The 17,437-nt window shown below is 40.5% G+C and overlaps 2 protein-coding genes across 2 annotated transcripts; both read left to right on the top strand.

The window, feature by feature from the left end:
• Positions 1 to 3,923: 3,923 nt before the first annotated feature.
• On the top strand, positions 3,924 to 9,796 carry nek2 (NIMA-related kinase 2). The gene is made up of 9 exons (XM_067572024.1): positions 3,924 to 4,293; positions 6,717 to 6,934; positions 7,078 to 7,318; positions 7,748 to 7,830; positions 7,926 to 8,052; positions 8,140 to 8,368; positions 8,712 to 8,766; positions 8,906 to 8,985; positions 9,311 to 9,796. The coding sequence occupies exons 1-9, from the start codon at positions 4,198 to 4,200 to the stop codon at positions 9,517 to 9,519; spliced, it is 1,338 nt and encodes a 445-aa protein (XP_067428125.1). The 5' UTR covers positions 3,924 to 4,197; the 3' UTR covers positions 9,520 to 9,796.
• A 1,441-nt stretch (positions 9,797 to 11,237) lies between these two features.
• On the top strand, positions 11,238 to 17,035 carry slc30a1a (solute carrier family 30 member 1a). The gene is made up of 2 exons (XM_067572023.1): positions 11,238 to 12,149; positions 14,288 to 17,035. Exons 1-2 carry the CDS (start codon positions 11,576 to 11,578, stop codon positions 15,187 to 15,189), a joined length of 1,476 nt encoding a protein of 491 aa, XP_067428124.1. The 5' UTR covers positions 11,238 to 11,575; the 3' UTR covers positions 15,190 to 17,035.
• Positions 17,036 to 17,437: the final 402 nt, after the last annotated feature.

Raw genomic sequence — 17,437 nt, 5'->3', positions numbered from 1 at the left:
AAATTGTTTTTTGGTCAGCTTACTATATGTTATGGTATTTTAGTTCATTTTACTTTACAGGTGTTTTTATAATGTGCTTAGTTTTTATGGCTTTTAGTTTTTTACATGTCAAATGTGCTCTTTTTTTATTGTAAAGCACTTTGTAACTGTGTTTTGAAAAGTCCTATATAAATAAAGTTATTATTATTATCTTGCGACCCTCAGATTTCTCTTGTGATCCTTTTGAGGGTATGATAATGATCTATATTTTTACCCTTATTGTGAACAAATCCCATGAGAAGACCAAAACCAACAATGAATTGATTCTACTATTGAATATTTCCTGTGTAGCCAAAGTCTAATATACTGTGCTTTTTCTCTGTGCTACAAACCTCCACTGTTGTCCAAAATCTATTAAAAACACATTAATCAGCTGCACCGATGCAGTGACATGTTCCTTCATTGCGATGAACGTGGGCACTGTAGTTTGTTTTTAATCAATCCGATACGCACCATCCTGCTGCCATAAATACTCACTACAGCACCAAATGTGTATTAATCAGCGACTTGAAATAGTCCCAAACAAATGCACTATATACTCTTGTTGGAGTAATGTTTGCTAAAAACTACAGTGCCCAGCTGTTTTAAGAAATTATTCAACCTTATTAGAAAATCAAAGTATTTAATAATGACCCATTTTTATGTCTTCAGTAAGTAATGAACATGCTCAGGTATGAGAGTCATAGACAGACTTGGGAAGAACATTGCAAACACATTTGAAGGGATCTTCTAATGGTCAATATGAACGGGAGGAATGATTACAGCGAGCAAAACCTGTTTCGATGTTTGTTTTGGCGCCTGACTGTTGTTTTAAGACAGACTTGAAAAATTGTGAACTTTTCCTTTAATATCTTTATTATCAGCTTTATATCACTGTTTTTATTTAGTGCAGCCGCAGAGGAGATCACCCAGGTGTGTGTATGATTATAAAGATGTGTGTTACCTTTATTATTTTGAGATCTTTGGCTGAGCTGCACCCAAAAAAAAAAAATGGAGTTAGAGAGATAAGCACTATAACCCTCCTGTAACCCCCATTACAAGACCACAGTCACCCCAGCAGAGGTGAGGAGGTTATTATGGGATGTAGCTGTCTGTCCTCCCTGTCGTTCCCTCTCAACTCTTGGCCTTTAACAGGGGCAGCTGACGTCAGGGCGGCCTCAGGCACCTGACTGTCTCTGTTGTTTTTAGCGGTCAGTTTTCCGCTCCCCACCCCGCCCTTTCCCAACTGTTCCTGGCTGATTTCCAAACTCCTCCAGCTCTTTGTAGGAGTGACCTTTGAAGAGGCAGACTGACAGACCGGCTCGGGCGCTCACTCTCTCTTGGTGGTGTGAGTGGTGTCAGTGTGTGGTACTGGCAGGAGAGAGCGGAGAGGGATGAAAGGATAATTTGAAGTGAGATAAAGACTGCATTTATCTCAGGCAGGGATCACACATGAAAGTTGACTTTCTAATGTGGAAAATAATCTTTTATCTATCACATGTAGGGTTTGCTCAAGTCATGCTTTGATAGTGTTACACCTAAACTAACACCAGTGCTGCTTTGCTCTTTTTTAGATCTGATCCGAGAATCAAAGATGTGATGGTGATGATGATGATGATGTGCACGTTACATACCAGATCTAATATAATGTATAAGTATGTTTAACTATAAGATACTTATGTAGATGCACATATTATGCACAGACCATATATTATGGATTAAATGTGATCTTTGTGAAACCAACGTAAAGCTAATAACAGAATATGGATCAGAAATGAAAAGTTGTTCTTGAAAAACTGTCTGAAAATCATAACTTTCATTTTGATTATTAATTAATTATTGTTTTGATTAATCATTTAGTCTATAAAATGTCAAAAAATAGTAAAAGAAATGCCCTTTTCAAGTTTCCTAAACCCATGGTAACATCTTCAAATTGCTTGTTATCTCCAACCAACAGTCCAAATCCCAAAGATGTTCAACTGACAGTAATATAAAACACAGAAAAGTAGCAAATTTTCACATTGGAGAATCAAAAACCAACAGATTGTTGACATTTCTGCTTAATAATAGACTTAAACAATGAATAAATTATCATAATTCTTGGTGATTTATTTTCGTTCCATCATTTGAGCAGTCTTGGCTGTGCTTTATTCCAATTAAATATGAAAAGTTTCAAATAGACATGACACACATTGCAGAGTTTTTTTCTTCAGTAACACCAGTTCTTTGAGGGCAGACTGTTTATATTGATGACTTGTGTGGAAGAGTACTAGAAATATGAGCAGAGTAAGTGGTCGCTGTATGTTCCTGCTCTCAGATGGCGACTCTTCAGGTGGTCCTGCTGGTCGAATCAAATGACCACTGACAATAAGACGCCCCTCAGCTTCCCCTGAGTCTTAAATATGCAGCCATGGAAACTGCTCCGATGGCAGCCAGCGACCTTTTCTTGTATTCAGGAATAATAGGGGGATTACATATTGAGGAAAACAAAACTCTGCAGCTCATGTCAGTCAGAGAGACAGCAAATGGTTACTTACAATGCTGTTTGGTTGTTGTTTTGAAAGGACTTACTGTTAAGTCTGTTAAATTAGGCTGAGGAGATTTTATAACATACACATAACTTTCTTCTGATTTATGCTCAAACATGACTCGGTCCATGGATATTTCCGGTGAGCTATTCTTATCTTTGCTCAATTAATTTTCGAGACAGCTACTCTTACTTCGTGTTGAGAAAAATGTCCCGGTGTGTCTGCTTGAAGAAAATGTTTCAGTGCCTATTATACACCTCTGTACATAACCCAGACAATTAAAGGGATTTCAAGCATGAAAGGAAAATCAAGATTCGTCTTAAGAGCTGGAGCCCAAAGCCACTGAATTTTGTTTTTGGAAAAAAGCAAAGGACAGTTTATTTAGTTATTACCTTGATAACAACCACTCATCCATATTAAAATGTACAATATAATTAACAATGTTTACACTTCAATGAAAGTGTCAGTGTCATCATTACACCAAAACCAATAATATCACATTCAAACTAAACATATGAAATACATTTAATTCATTTATACATCCATATAAAAGTGAAATAATACTTATTTTCCTATTCATTCTCAAAAAATGAACTGTTTTGAATGAATTTAACTGTTTTTTAAAACCCTTTTCATATTCTTAAAATATGAAGTAGGACATACTACTCCATTGAGATATGGCTTTATACATTACCTTTTCGTTCCGTGATAAAGAACACAGATATATGTGCTTTCCCATTTGATATTTGATACCTTCCCTATACATAGAATAAAATAAAATATTAATTCAGTGTACTAGAAACACATAAATGGCCTGAGACGTAAAATAACACCAACACAGAAGTTTCAGTCCCAAATGTGCATTTAGAGTCAGCTGCTGACACTATTTAAGGTGCATTCATATATAGAGCGAAAACCTCATCGGTCTTATCTTTGAACTTGTGTGTGAAATTTTAATTAGCTTTTCAAATACTGCCACAGATAACATTCCAGTGAGACCTTGAGAAATATGTTGAAGATAAATGCAAAAAAAATCTCCTTTAATCAATCATCTTTTATCAAACTAACAGAGTTATGCTGTGGAACAGACTCCAAATCTTTTTCAATTTTCCCAAATAAATGAATTATCCTAACTCTATTCCCTGGGATATGATTGCTACAGTGTTGAAACCAACGCAAATAAAGAGAAAGCCTCTGGTTTGGGTGTGTTTTTGGCGCCACCACGTGGGGAGTTGAACATGTGTCCTCTACCCGCGCTACTCTCGCGGCTTTCAGGCGCTTAGCAACCTTACAAGTTGTATCATCGCAATGACCAATCAGAAGTCGTCGTATGAAGCGAGCCGGCCAATCACCATCGAGAATTTGGGCACCAATTTAAACGAGCGAGTGCAAGCTCTTCCTGTTTTGATAACTGCAACACACACGAGTGTACGAGAGAAGAAAGCCGAAAAACCCAAACTTTTGATGTATTTAATCATCTTTATCGGAGACTACGGCTTTCCCAGCAAGAGAGTAAATTAAGAGACTCATTCGGAAGCCGCTGGTTGAGGTTAATGATTAACCATCGCTGAGTTTACAGCTAACGTTAACTCGTTTAGTAGCTAAATTAACGTTACGTCAGGTAAACAAAGCGTCGGTTGTAAAGAGCAAGATGCCGTCCCGTGTGGAGGATTACGAGGTGTTGTATACTATAGGTTCAGGTTCCTATGGACGATGCCAGAAAATAAGACGGAAATCTGACGGGAAAGTGAGTAAAGTTAACTGTTTCACGTTTTTGTCTGCACAAAACCTCTGCCCGTATGTAACGTAATGTTAACGTTAAGATGCAAACACGAAAGCGTTGCTGTTCGATTAAACAGTAACGTTACACTGACGTTAGTTTCAGTTGCAAACTATCGATCCTGAATATTGGTTTGTATGTAGCCTTAGTAAGGTTATGCCAATACAAGGTAATGTTTTAGAAATGTAAAGGCTCTGCTACAAAGAACATATGTTGCGAACTTAAAGTCCCCCTCCACTCAAAAATATGTTTGTCTTCTTGTTGCTTCAGTTGAATGTTTGAGCCTCACTGTGCAGAAGAATACATATGCAGAGTTTGACACTAGAGGTCTGTTTTCACATTTATCTGTTGAAAGCTGAAAATTTCTCTGTGCTCATTGCCTCTGAGCATGATTTGTGACATCACATCTAGTTTAGAGCCAATCATGCTCAACATTCAATTAACTCAAGTGTGACGTGGAAAATTGAAGCCTCCAGTGCACAAACAATGAAGCTGCGTCCGAAATTGCATACTATGCACTACATACTCAATATGTGTACTATCATTCAACATACTTTTGTGTGAATAAACAGTAGTAGTATCTCTTTGGATGCACTGAGCTGTAATTATTACGTCATTTCCTGAGAGCCTCCTTGCCAGTTGGAGACATGTAACCATGGTAGCCTGTGCCAACCATAAAGTCTGGACTAATTTAAAAAAATATATTACACCTAGCAAAATGAAACCTTACTTAAATTGAAGTGTTATTGATGTTACGCAAGAGCTGCCTTCGTCGCTGTTAGCCATTGTATGTTATGGTGCGTACGTATATTTGCCAGAGTGAACATGTGTGGAAAATGGCTGCAACAATTTAGGATAACAGACTTTTCATGTCACACATTTTGATTGGTCACAGGTGTAACTGATTACATTTTAGGGTGGATCTATTCTGTTTACGTGATGCCACTGAGACGCACAATACTAGAGGCCTGTGCTATGAAGCAGGATTTGGGTTTAGTGAGGTAACATCAGGTTTAATTCTGGGTTTTCATTCCTACAACGGTTCACTTCTTACCGGGTTACATCACCATGGTAACTCATGCTGAACAGCTAAACTGCTCCGGAGCAAGTTAATTTCAGAGAATCGGATCACAACCTGTCAACACCTTGACCACTGACCTATCAGATCACTGTGAAAAAAAAAAAAAAAAAAAGATAGTCATCACTCCTACAGGATCCCGACATGGACAACATGTTACAACAAAATGACAAGTAAAAAAAGAGCAATATATACTTTTATAGGTCCGTAGAAACATTTTATTGTTCCAGTCTTTCTATTTCCACTCTGGTTTTAAAACAGAGCTTCTAACAAATGGAGAGATTGTTTATGCCGCTAAACACATAATGATGATTTTAGCTGCATTTTAATTATGCAAAGTTTATTTTATCCCTGGATTGACAGCTGACAGTGTGGATGATTTCACACTCTGATTCCATCACTGCAGCTCAGAATAACTTGAGACAACTGTGTGATGATAACTAGAAATAAAAACCAAAGATTGTCTTTTATTAGAAAAATAATCCACATACTGTTAATTGGCTCCCATGATTATAAAAGCAACATTTGGGTCAGATAGACCTCATCAGTCATTAATATCTTTCCACTCTTTGCTTTGGTAGCAGAAACAGTCTGACTTTACTTTTAAGTTTCTGTTCATTTTTCTTTTTATGTGACATATTCAGAATGGTTTCTTCATCATACAACTAACTAACTGTGGATATTATCTCTAGTGTTTCCACATCTTCTTATTCTTTTGTATGATTACAGACTCGTTTACATTTCACTTTGTTGAATATGACTTTTGCTGTCCCTAAAGTTTTCCACATGCATTTTGTAACACCGTTTCATCTCATGTCATATGAAGTACTTCATTCATGGTTCTGACGATGTCACTCGTAATGAACAACCCAGCCTCTTTCACATGAATGGGCTTGTAGCTGGAAAACCCAGAGTTCACTGAGTTGGTTGATAACCAGCTTCGTAGTACTGGTTATTTGGACGGCCAATGTTGGGCTCAGTGAAGCCAGATAATATATCCTGGGTATAATGAACTTGCTTCATAGTACAGACCTCTTGACCCTGAAGCCAGAAACAGCTCAGTGGAATCCCGCCATCATTAATTTGATTATTTACACCTGTAAATGTTTTTCTCACCGTGTCAAAATGTCTTTCGTGCTTAGTGACAAACCTAAATGTAATGCAGCCGATTGTGATTATTATTTGTCACATCTGTGTCTGACAAGTAAAAATCATATCATTGATTGTAACTATAAGTGCTAAGATGTAAGATGGTCTTGGTTGGCCTTGATTTTTCCTTTTGGTTCACTAAACCTCTTTTGCATTGTGGTAGATCCTTGTGTGGAAGGAGCTGGATTATGGCACCATGGCGGAGAGTGAGAAGCAGATGCTGGTTTCAGAGGTTAACCTCCTGAGGGAGCTCAAGCACCCAAATATAGTAAGGTACTACGACCGCATCATAGACCGGACCAACACCACGCTGTACATTGTCATGGAGCACTGCGAGGGTGGGGACCTGGCCAGCCTCATCACCCGATGCATCAAAGAAAGGTGACTTTGTGATCCTTAGTGTTGGACTACCCTCTTTATGTTGTGTATTTATGTTCATGCTGCTGTCTTCTCATGTGCAAGAATAAAGTGCGTTTCAGGTTAAACTTCGCTTCACATTACCTATGATTTTTTTACCACGGCAGACGTTATTTGGAAGAACAGCTCATCCTGCGAGTCATGGCACAGCTCACGTTAGCCCTGAAGGAGTGCCACAGACGGAGTGACGGCAGGGCCACTGTGCTTCATCGAGACCTGAAACCAGCCAACATCTTCCTCGACATCAGACAGAATGTTAAGCTCGGTGACTTTGGCCTGGCGAGAATCCTGAACCATGACACCAGCTTCGCAAAGACATTTGTTGGGACACCTTACTACATGTCTCCAGTGAGTTCTTTATTCTTAAACTACCCTTTGATTTGTAAGAAATATTTCCAAAGAGTTTTGTGGGTTTGTGAACTTAACATCTTGATATGATCTTGTAGAGAGACGGGGTTCCTCTGTAGGGACGAATTAAATAATACATTATGTTTCAATGAAAAATGATTACTTGTAAATGTGAAAAGTCTACTCCCAGCTGTGCAGGAAACAGAATCCCATATTTTACACATTAGGAGAAATTACGAGTATTTGTTATCATTAGCACTGAACCTTGGAGTTGAGCCACAACAAAGCTGTCCTCCTGACAGCTTAATATATGTACTCACTGAATAACTTCAGGGATATGTGTTTTCAGCAGTTTTTGTCTCCTGATTTTTACAAAAAATCTTAGTCTTAATCTTAATCAGCCACTATCTTTCAACATTATTCTTTCAGGAACAAATAAATCGGATGTCCTACAACGAGAAGTCAGATATTTGGTCGTTGGGTTGTTTGTTGTATGAACTCTGTGCATTATCGTAAGTTTCCCAACACATCTGCTTAAGCTCATTTCTCCAGAGGCTGGTTTGTTGACTGCACAGCTGAGCATTATGTCTGGATTGTTCCTCTTTAGCCCTCCGTTTACTGCTTACAACCAAAAAGAGCTTGCAGAGAAGATCAGAGAGGGGAAGTTCAGAAGAATCCCATACCGATACTCTGAGGAACTGAACACTTTACTCAGCAAAATGCTCAACCTGAAGGTTAGAAATGAATTATATAATCATTTTATTATATTGTTTTAGATACTACACTTTGCTGCATTGTGCGTAATTGGTCTTTGTCACCAGGACTATTTGCGGCCCTCTGTGGAGTCTATCCTCCAGAGCAGCCTATTGGCTGACGCTGTCGCCGAGGAACAGAGGAAGGCACAGGCGCGGCTTCGACGGCGGTCAGCGGACTCTGACTGTCACAAGCCTGCTGAACCAACGGCCACTTCTTCCGCAGAGCTCAGACTCCGGGAACAGGCGCTGCGTGACAGAGAAAAGGCGCTGAAGGAACGTGAGGAGAGGCTGGAACGTGAGTGTCGTTCTACTCCCCCTTGTGCCATGCAGACCTCGATTTCATGTCTGGTCAGGGTTTGATTGTGCTGTGGCCTGGCTGTTAGACAGTATCACTCTTGCTGACCTGCAGCTGGACTTAAACAAAAAGCAAATACTGCTTCCATCTTACTAAGAGGGTTGTAGAGTAGTTGAAGAGACTCATATAACTAGAACAGGTTTGTTCATGTTGCAGCCACATTTTTGCCTACTTCCAGGTACTTGAACATGCATCTGAAGGATGTGCGTCATTGTGTCACACTGTAATTTAGTGCTACATGGTCAAGAAATAAATTTGTCTTTTTTTTTGTTCTGTGTGGCAGAAAGGGAGCAGGAGCTGTGTGTCCGTGAACGACTGTGCACTGAGAAGCTAGCAAGGTAAAACTTTTTATTTTTAATTTTTAAAGGAGGTCAGAAAACAATCCACAGGACGTCATTTTACCTATTTTGCTCATTCTACAGGGTCATTTTTTGTGAGTCTTGTCAATTGATTGGTGATGTTAATGTGCTGTTTCAGAGCTGAGGGTTTATTGAAGAATTACAACCGTGTGCAGCTGCAGCAGAGGGACCTGGCACAGTTCTACACCAAAGACATAGGTATGGGAATCAGATGAAGACCTCTGGACTTACTGAACCAAGACAAGAAATGAGGAATGTTTTTATGTGTGGATGCTTCTGGTTTGAATGTTGATGTCTTTATTTATTACTTCTTAAATCATGTAAATAAAGTTTTTATACACCAATAAAGAATTAATTAAATTAATCCTGCATTTTGAAAAGAATTATGGTCATGATGCACACCTGATAATCTGAGATCCAGCTGTCATTGGAAAGAGTGTTGCATGCTGTTGTCAGGGTTGCCTGATGATATAAAGTTAGACTGAGCTTTGTTAATCAGTTACTCCTTACCGTTTGGTCCTAGATGTGGTGGAGAACCTCTCCCCCGGCAAGAAGAAGGTCCACTTTGCTGGTGAAAGCAAAGAGAACCAGCGGCCTGATAGCCGTCAGAGTGCGACGTCCCAGGAGCTGATTTTGAGGAGGCTGCAGGCGGCCAATCTGCGCGCCCAAACACTGAAAGAAGTGGAGAAAACCTGTCAGTTCAAGAGCAGGCAGATCCTCGGCATCCGCTGATTATACAGATATCACTGTGACTAAATGTGAAACCTACTGAAGGATAGCTGGATGTAATTTAAGCATTATTTATATGATAATTGAGTAGCATTGACAGTAGTGAAACCAAATGATTCAATCCTGTGTATAGTTGTGTGTGTTAAGTTTTTTAGTGTTTTATTGGAGGTGTGTCAGAATTTTATTTAGTTTGAAGTGCTGATGTGTTTATTTTATAGGCAGCTATTGTGACTGTAAACAATGTACTGTATATTCTTGCTACATATATAAATCTGTGTTCCTTCACAAACTGCATGGACATAAAAGGGCAGATTCTTTAGTGACTTATGTCCATAACAATACAGCAGTTTATTAAGTTAAAAACACTAAGTAGAACAACTACTGTTCTTCTTAGCTGCTACTACTATCTGTGATAGCAATGAACATGTAAACTATGCAGAATGAATGATTGTGAATTTTATTTCTTTGACATTTCCTGATTTAAAAAACTACTGATAGGAGTATAAAGTATAAGAATAAATAGGACTTTACTCATCCTCAAGGAAAGTGTTTGTGCCAGAGATAAATAGTAAATACAAATAAAATGTATATAAAATACCATAAAAGTATGCTTTTGTTTATTGAAAACCTTTTCGGCATTTTATGAGAATCAAAACAGCTACTCGAAATAAGTAATTTTCAATTTGCAGACAACTATAACACAAAGACTGTTTAATCAAGACTGACTGTTTCCACAAGGGGTCATCAGTTTACCATGAAAAGTAACCTGCATTTAGAGAGATTTCTCTCGTGATTACAGAGACAAAGCAATAAGCCTTCACACCTGAAAGCCGTTTGTTCCTGATAAACAGCAGAGTAGAGGGTCTAAGTAAGAGCGATGTTTGAAATATTATGCTTAAATGAAAGCACTCCAGTTCAAAATTGATTAAAAAAAAGGGCTAAAAGATTATTTATATAGGTTTCCAACAATGAAAGATGGGACCAATTATTTCTCAAGATCAATAGGGCATTATAAATGATGAAAGGATACGGGTCATCTCGTACAAGAAAATAACATATTTGGAACAATTTGTAAACTTGAAAGCTATTTTAAAGGGAAGTAGGTCTATTCTGAAGCAGAGCCAACTTGCTAAGGAACTGAAACTAATTTGACAAAGTTACAGTTTCGTTTGGTTGAATTCCTTGAAAAATGTTAAATATCCTCTTTTCTTTATGTAATTGAACACATTTACATTGCAAAGGGGGGGGGACATACATGCACTGATAGCAATACAAAAAAATATTGTCAACAGTAAAACAAAGCAAAAATAATCCTAAAGGGATTTTTAAGTCAGACCTGTGACAAAATTACACAAAAGGCAAAACAAATAGTGACAGACAATTATAATATATAATACAATATGTATAATAATATAGGACATACGGAGACGTGGACACAAACATTCTCAAACCTTTTTGTTTATTTATGTCACTATCTTCAGTTAGGAGAAATACATTGTAAATGTATTAACATAGGCAAGGTTTCCAATCATATTAAGGATTCACAGATCAATTACGGACACAATCGCGATATTACAGTTGCAGTTAAGCGTGCGTAGCAACCGTTGTTGTCTGGTTCGTTTTGCTTCGCCTGCTTGCGAGAGTTGCAAAATCCAACCAATCAGCTTCGACCTCGTACCCTCTCCGCCAATAGAAACCGTGCGGGGGGCGTGTCTTTTAACAGCGCTGTGTTCCGTGTGGAAAGTTTACCGGCTCGGGTGCAAAGTTTCAGCCGTCTGCAAACCAGAGCTCGTCGGCAAACAAATCTGGAATATGCTGGTGCCAACCGCGGTGTATTTATAGGGGTTACTAGTGTCGTATTTCGGATTAATCGTCTTCTGATAAATCCGAGTGATGTTGCCGTCGCTAGATATGAGTAGTGAGTGAAGACGCGGTGACCATTACCTCGTATTGTCTCAGCTAGCTAGTCGTTAGCTTGGAGCTAACCGCGGTGAGACGTTATTTAACGTTAACGTGAAACTTGAATCGACGGAAGGACTGTGAGGAAAAGGTTGGGAAAATGGCTTGTGAACCTAATCGTGTCCGGCTGCTCTGCATGCTCTCGTTGACTTTTGGGTTTTTCATTGTGGAGGTGGTGGTCAGCCGGTTGACCGCGTCTCTCTCGATGCTGTCCGACTCTTTCCACATGCTGTCGGACGTCATCGCGCTGGTGGTCGCTCTGGTCGCGGTGCGATTCGCGGAGAAAACTCACGCTACTAACAAAAACACCTTCGGGTGGATCCGGGCGGAGGTGATGGGGGCTCTGGTGAACGCTGTCTTCCTGGCGGCTCTCTGTTTCACCATCGTCCTGGAGGCGATCGAGCGCTTCACCGAGGCCCATGAGATCGAGAGCCCGGAGATGGTTGCCGGGGTCGGCGCCGTGGGGCTCCTTGTGAACCTGCTCGGGCTCTGCTTGTTTCACGGGCACGCCGGCGGAGGACACGGACACTCACACGGAGGGCACTCCCACGGGAGTAAGAACAAGAGGGGTAAAGCCGGCAAGTCTCTGAAGGCTGGGAACGGGACGTCAGGAGAAGAGACCAACAACTTGGTGGGGAATCACAATAGCCCGGGTGATGTGAAACCGAGAAATGGTGAGTTTGGAGCATTTTTCATCGTACTCAGTCTTGAGTTTAGCCTCCCTGTATTAAAATGTACAGTACAAAGTGTACAAATCCTCCAAACGCAGATTCATTGTGTCCCACATTTTTAAGCTGACAGTTTGTGCCAGACTTTATCTTCATTGTTAGCAGTCCAGATTGCATAACAGTACATACATTCAACCCCCTCCTAAGTGACTAATCTGTGTTGTTTTATTGTAAAACTGATATTTAGACATTGTGTTTGTTATCAGATATCTGTTGGGTCACTTTATCCTCAGAAACGTGGCCACCTTCAGTGACTTAAGCGTGTTGGGGCCTCAGTTTTCAGGCTTTGTGAAGACTGACCATTACCAGCTGGCTGAAGAATAGAGCAGAGTAGAAGCTTCTGACTCAGCCAAGGATTTTTGATGAGTCCAAACTTGTTAAAGTGTCCAATCTGACAAAATTACCAAAACTCTCTCGCTTCATTTATATTGCTAACGCTTTATTGTACAAACAAGTGAATTAATTGTACAATAATGATAACCTTAGTGTTTCACTGTTCACACAGCGATGGCGAGGTGTTTGGTTCTGTAATGTACCTCTATTTATTGGATATTGAGTTTAAGTTGTTTATGGTGTGTATCTATTAGAAATCTATTCTAATATATATAAACATTTTTGAATATAGTTAACTAAAAGAAAATGTAAAATTTAAATCTCTATGTGGTATAAGACATAATGTTTCTTGTCACTTGGTTTGAAGTGACTTGATTGGCTGTAGTTCCTGTTACTGTTTAAGAGTTTTGATGGGCTGAAGGCCTACTTGTTTTTTTGTTTTTTTTTTCACCTTAAAGGTGGTTGAACATGATTGTCTAATCACCATCAGATGTGTTACTAAGGTGTGGCCTACATAGTACAACAGTGCTCATTTTGAAGATGGCCTGAGGGCCAAAACGTCATCTAAATAGAAGAGAAATGCAAATGGAGCCAGAGTGTGCAACACTTTTTTCCTCTTAAGTCTACCTCCAGTGATCAGCACCTCTCTACAACCCTTGGTGTGTGTTACTTTTCCATTGTATGAGGTGTTTGGTTACTACAATCATATTCAGAAACAGCTCTTCCTACCATCTGTGGGTTCAGGTCAGATGAGATTTTGATGTCTTGTTTCTGACGATAAAATGGCAGACCACCTCTAAAAAGCTTCCTTGGGTACACCTCTGCACATTCCATCCGAGAACTCACCCTCCTCGCACCCTGAAGGGTTAAATCCATACAGAAGACCATTTCTCCCCCTTCGCTGTTAGGCCCCGCCAGTTTCAATAAATGGAGGTCCCCCCCCCCCTCCATGCCCCAATCGCTGTTACTGGGTCATACATCAGTGTAACAGTGGAGTCGACAGCCCAAGCCACACCATTAGCCGCTGATGAATGACCCGGCGTGTCCCAGGATGGAAGTGAGCAGTCATTGCTCAGGTGCCGTTCCTTCAGTGCTGTGCACGCTGCCACTGACTCCAGTTAGTAATTGAATTTGCTTAATGTGGATTACTACAGAGTGTTAAGGATCCCATGTGCCGGGAGTTCATTTTCATGTAATCCACCATTGCTGTCTGGTATGCCCCCCTTGTCTGTAGCCCTGAGCAGTTAGGAGATACTAGCTTCAGTCACAAGGCTGAGTTGTCCTCCACAGTTAAAGCTATAATCCAACATTAGAAGAAAGAGTAAATGACTAATATAACAATGTAATGGGCTGTTTGAATTAGATCCAGTAAACTATCCTTGCAAGCATCACCCGATAACACTGTGCACTAGAGTTCTGGCTCTTTTGTTTCAAAGGGTCGTGTGCTTCAGCTCCAAACGATGTAACAGAACAATTTAACAACTGGCTGCCACTGAATCTACTTGCAGCATCCTTACTGCATGCTGATTTCGTACTACCTATTTCTTTGCCCTGTAATGAGCTCACTGTTGCTTCTAAAACTTTTCTAAATGACATTTCTGTTTTTGTTACAATCTCTGTATCTCTTTCTGTGTACCTATACAGAAGGCTGTGTCAGAATCTTGGTGTCAAAGTCCATTTGATTATTTAACCTTCCCTTGTTATGAAGGTGTTTCAGTAAAGTTAACTAACCTCTCCACTTTTATCTGCAGAAATCAGCCGTAAAGACAGCACAGAGGTGCAGATGAACGGCAACACGCAATATGAGGAGATGGACCATGACCACAGCTCGTCATCACAGCTCAACATGCGCGGTGTCTTCCTCCATGTGTTGGGCGACGCCCTGGGCTCTGTTATCGTGGTGGTCAACGCTATAATATTCATCTTTGTGTGGAAGCCCTGCAAAGCCGGTGAGATATGCGTCAACCCGTGCATCAACAGTCACACCACAGACCACCATCATGTCAATCACACACTGGTGGACCTGCTTGAAGGCCCCACTGTGCCAAGCATGAAGGTGGCTGGTCCCTGCTGGGTTCTCTACCTGGATCCCACACTCTGCATCATCATGGTGGGCATCCTGCTGTACACCACCTACCCGTTGCTAAAGGAGTCGGCCCTCATCCTGCTTCAGACCGTGCCCAAGCAGATCAACATGCACCGGCTCAACGAGCGTCTGCTCAGTCTGGAGGGCGTCCTGGCAATCCACGAGCTGCACATCTGGCAGCTGGCCGGCAGCCGCATCATCGCAACGGCACACATCAAGTGCCACGACCCCACGTCTTACATGGAGGTGGCCAAACGCATCAAGGACTTCTTTCACGATGAGGGCATCCACGCCACCACCATCCAGCCCGAGTTTGTCACATTCAGCTCGGAGTCTCGAGACTCTCTCTGTGAGCTCTCCTGTCGGACTCAGTGTGCTCCCAAGCTGTGCTGCGGCTCTGCAGACAAACAGAACACGGACAAGAAGGCTAGCAGTGACAGCAAGGCGGCTGCTGCTTCAGCCCTGGAGGTGGTCAGTGAGACCACAGAGCAGGCCGCAGCTGCTCTGGTGCGCCCTCGGTCAGGGGCCGAGGTGACCATCACCAGAGAGGTGGAGTCGTCTCTGTGAGATGGAAGAGAAAGAGAGAAACAGAGGAGAAGCTGGAAAACCACCACATCAAGCAAAAACAATCATTATCATTTGCAGGACGCAGGAATCTTTTTGACCTGTGGATAAGGAAAAAAAAAATTCCTTAGTCCTTTTTTATTCTTTTTTTGCCCCCTTTATGGCTGCAAAATCCTTTCAAAACATACTGTGTTCATGCATTTTTCAGTTTCTCAGTTTCTTTCATCCCTCTCTTCTCTCCATATATATATCTCCAGTAGTTGGAATATATATATATAAATATAATGTATATATTCCAACCACTGCTGTCTCCCACCCACCCTCTCCTCTGCTGCTCAGCCCCTCTTTTGTCTGTTGCCCTGACAGTGTGGTAGCAATGCATGTTGGGGTTCACTGACCTATCTCCTCCTGGACTGGAGCGAGGCCTGCATGAGTGTCCCTCATTAGCACCGCGTTGTGATGTGTCATCTCGTCCCATGGTGTTTCTGTGCCAAAGCGTCTCACTACAGGACTGGAGGGATCGGAGAGACCTCCCTCTCCTCCAGAAGGACACACACAACACATGCAAGTCGGAGCACACATCAATAGGTTATTTTGTTCAGCCTATGGACTTGTTGGCAAAGAGTCTACTTTTTGTTTCTTGTGTAGGCTTTGAGCAAATCTATTTTCTTAACCTCTGGCCCCAAATGGAAGAGTATTATATTGCATAATAATTTAAGTATTTAAGTTATTAGAAATGATCTATTTCTCTCTGTAGATGCTGTTTGTAATATTTAGTTTGGGTGATAGAAACTTTTTTGCAATTTTCTGTCTTGAATTTTTTTTTTTTCTTGGACAAACCATCTATGCTGTAGTCAGTTTTTCAAATGTGATATTTTATAATTTTGTTTCTCAAACTTTCTCTGGCCTTGACTCGGTTTTAATTGCAGTCATTAGTTGGATACAGAAGCCGTATCAACATCTCTCTCACCTTGCCTTTTAAATAAAAAAAAAAACTGCTGTGGTATGGCACTAAGTATAGAAGAAATAATGTAACTGAACTTGCAATGGCACGGTATGTAATTACTTGTTCATTCAAGATCTGATGCATTGCAAGCCAGAGGGGGTTGGGTCTGTTGCTAAGAAACGAGCACTGTATACCAATAGTCAAACACTATTCTCTGTGTGAATCTGTACTGGAAAGCTTTCTGATGACGGCTTGATGATTTATCAGTTTTTAAAAATCCTCATGAATGTGTTCGGCACCTTGTCACAATCCATGCTGAGGGACTTTTTTGTAATTTTAGGATGTTCTACTGTGTTTGCATGACAAAACTGAGACCTGGTGCTCGACGTTGAAGAGCTCCACTAAGAGCTCCAGTTGCTGCTTACCAGAACCTACTGGTATCCTCCAACTATTCGAATTACTGTGTATGGAATGACTCATCATGTAGCTCGCCTCTCCTCTGCTTTGGACAGCTGAGCAGACTGTTTGCTGAATTGAAGTCCATACAGTGGCCTTTGAAATTGTTTGAAATTTCCCTCATCATTTAAACAGTGAGCCATCGATGCGTCTCAGATCTCCACTCCCGATTTTAATGTGTATGCAATGTAGAAATATGTGCTGGGAAATGTATTTTGACGCATTCCTTCATTTGTAATGTTTGGTCACTTTTATTTTGTGTCTTCTCAGACTTGAGCTGTATGTGATAATTGAAAACATAAGTGTTGTTTTTTTATTTTAGATATAACATGTCAGCTGATGTGTTTCTTGAGATATATATATGTATATATATATCTCATTAGTATCTGTCCAATGTGTCATTGTGAAATAAAATATATGGCTGTTTGGTACAGTTGATGAGCCCAATTTTGTCACTTGCCTTATTCTTTCTTTGTCTTTTAATTTCAAGTTGTAGCAGCCATCATGGGCACTTAGCACATACTTCTAACAGTGGAAACCCAAACTTTGATCTGTTGTTGACTTTTGTCCATTAAATCCACTTAAGCCATAGAATTGTGAAGGAGATTATAGAGGAGATTTAGGTTTAAGAAGCAGGGATTGTGCACAGGTCTACATAACTTTATTACACTCAGCCTACATTCAGGTTCCCTGTAAAATCCATGTTGAACATGTAAACTTGTGCCAAAAAAGAGAAATGCATGGGTTTATTGAGGTTTAACATTGTGCCCATTAGGTCTGTGTTTACATTGACAAAGATGGAATCAAATCATTTCATTTTAAACTATTTGCAAAAATGTATGAACGCAG

This window comes from Thunnus thynnus, chromosome 18 (assembly GCF_963924715.1).
Source record: "Thunnus thynnus chromosome 18, fThuThy2.1, whole genome shotgun sequence".
Classification (NCBI taxonomy): Eukaryota; Metazoa; Chordata; class Actinopteri; order Scombriformes; family Scombridae; genus Thunnus; species Thunnus thynnus.
This window is presented reverse-complemented; position numbering and strand designations above follow the sequence as displayed.

Coding starts and splice junctions, on each gene's coding strand:
- nek2 (XM_067572024.1), top strand. CDS start 4,198: ATGCCGTCCCGTGTGGAGGATTACGAGGTGTTGTATACTATAGGTTCA. Junction 6,935..7,077: donor ACCCGATGCATCAAAGAAAG/GTGACTTTGTGA, acceptor TTACCACGGCAG/ACGTTATTTGGAAGAACAGC. Junction 7,831..7,925: donor TATGAACTCTGTGCATTATC/GTAAGTTTCCCA, acceptor GTTCCTCTTTAG/CCCTCCGTTTACTGCTTACA.
- slc30a1a (XM_067572023.1), top strand. CDS start 11,576: ATGGCTTGTGAACCTAATCGTGTCCGGCTGCTCTGCATGCTCTCGTTG. Junction 12,150..14,287: donor TGATGTGAAACCGAGAAATG/GTGAGTTTGGAG, acceptor TTTTATCTGCAG/AAATCAGCCGTAAAGACAGC.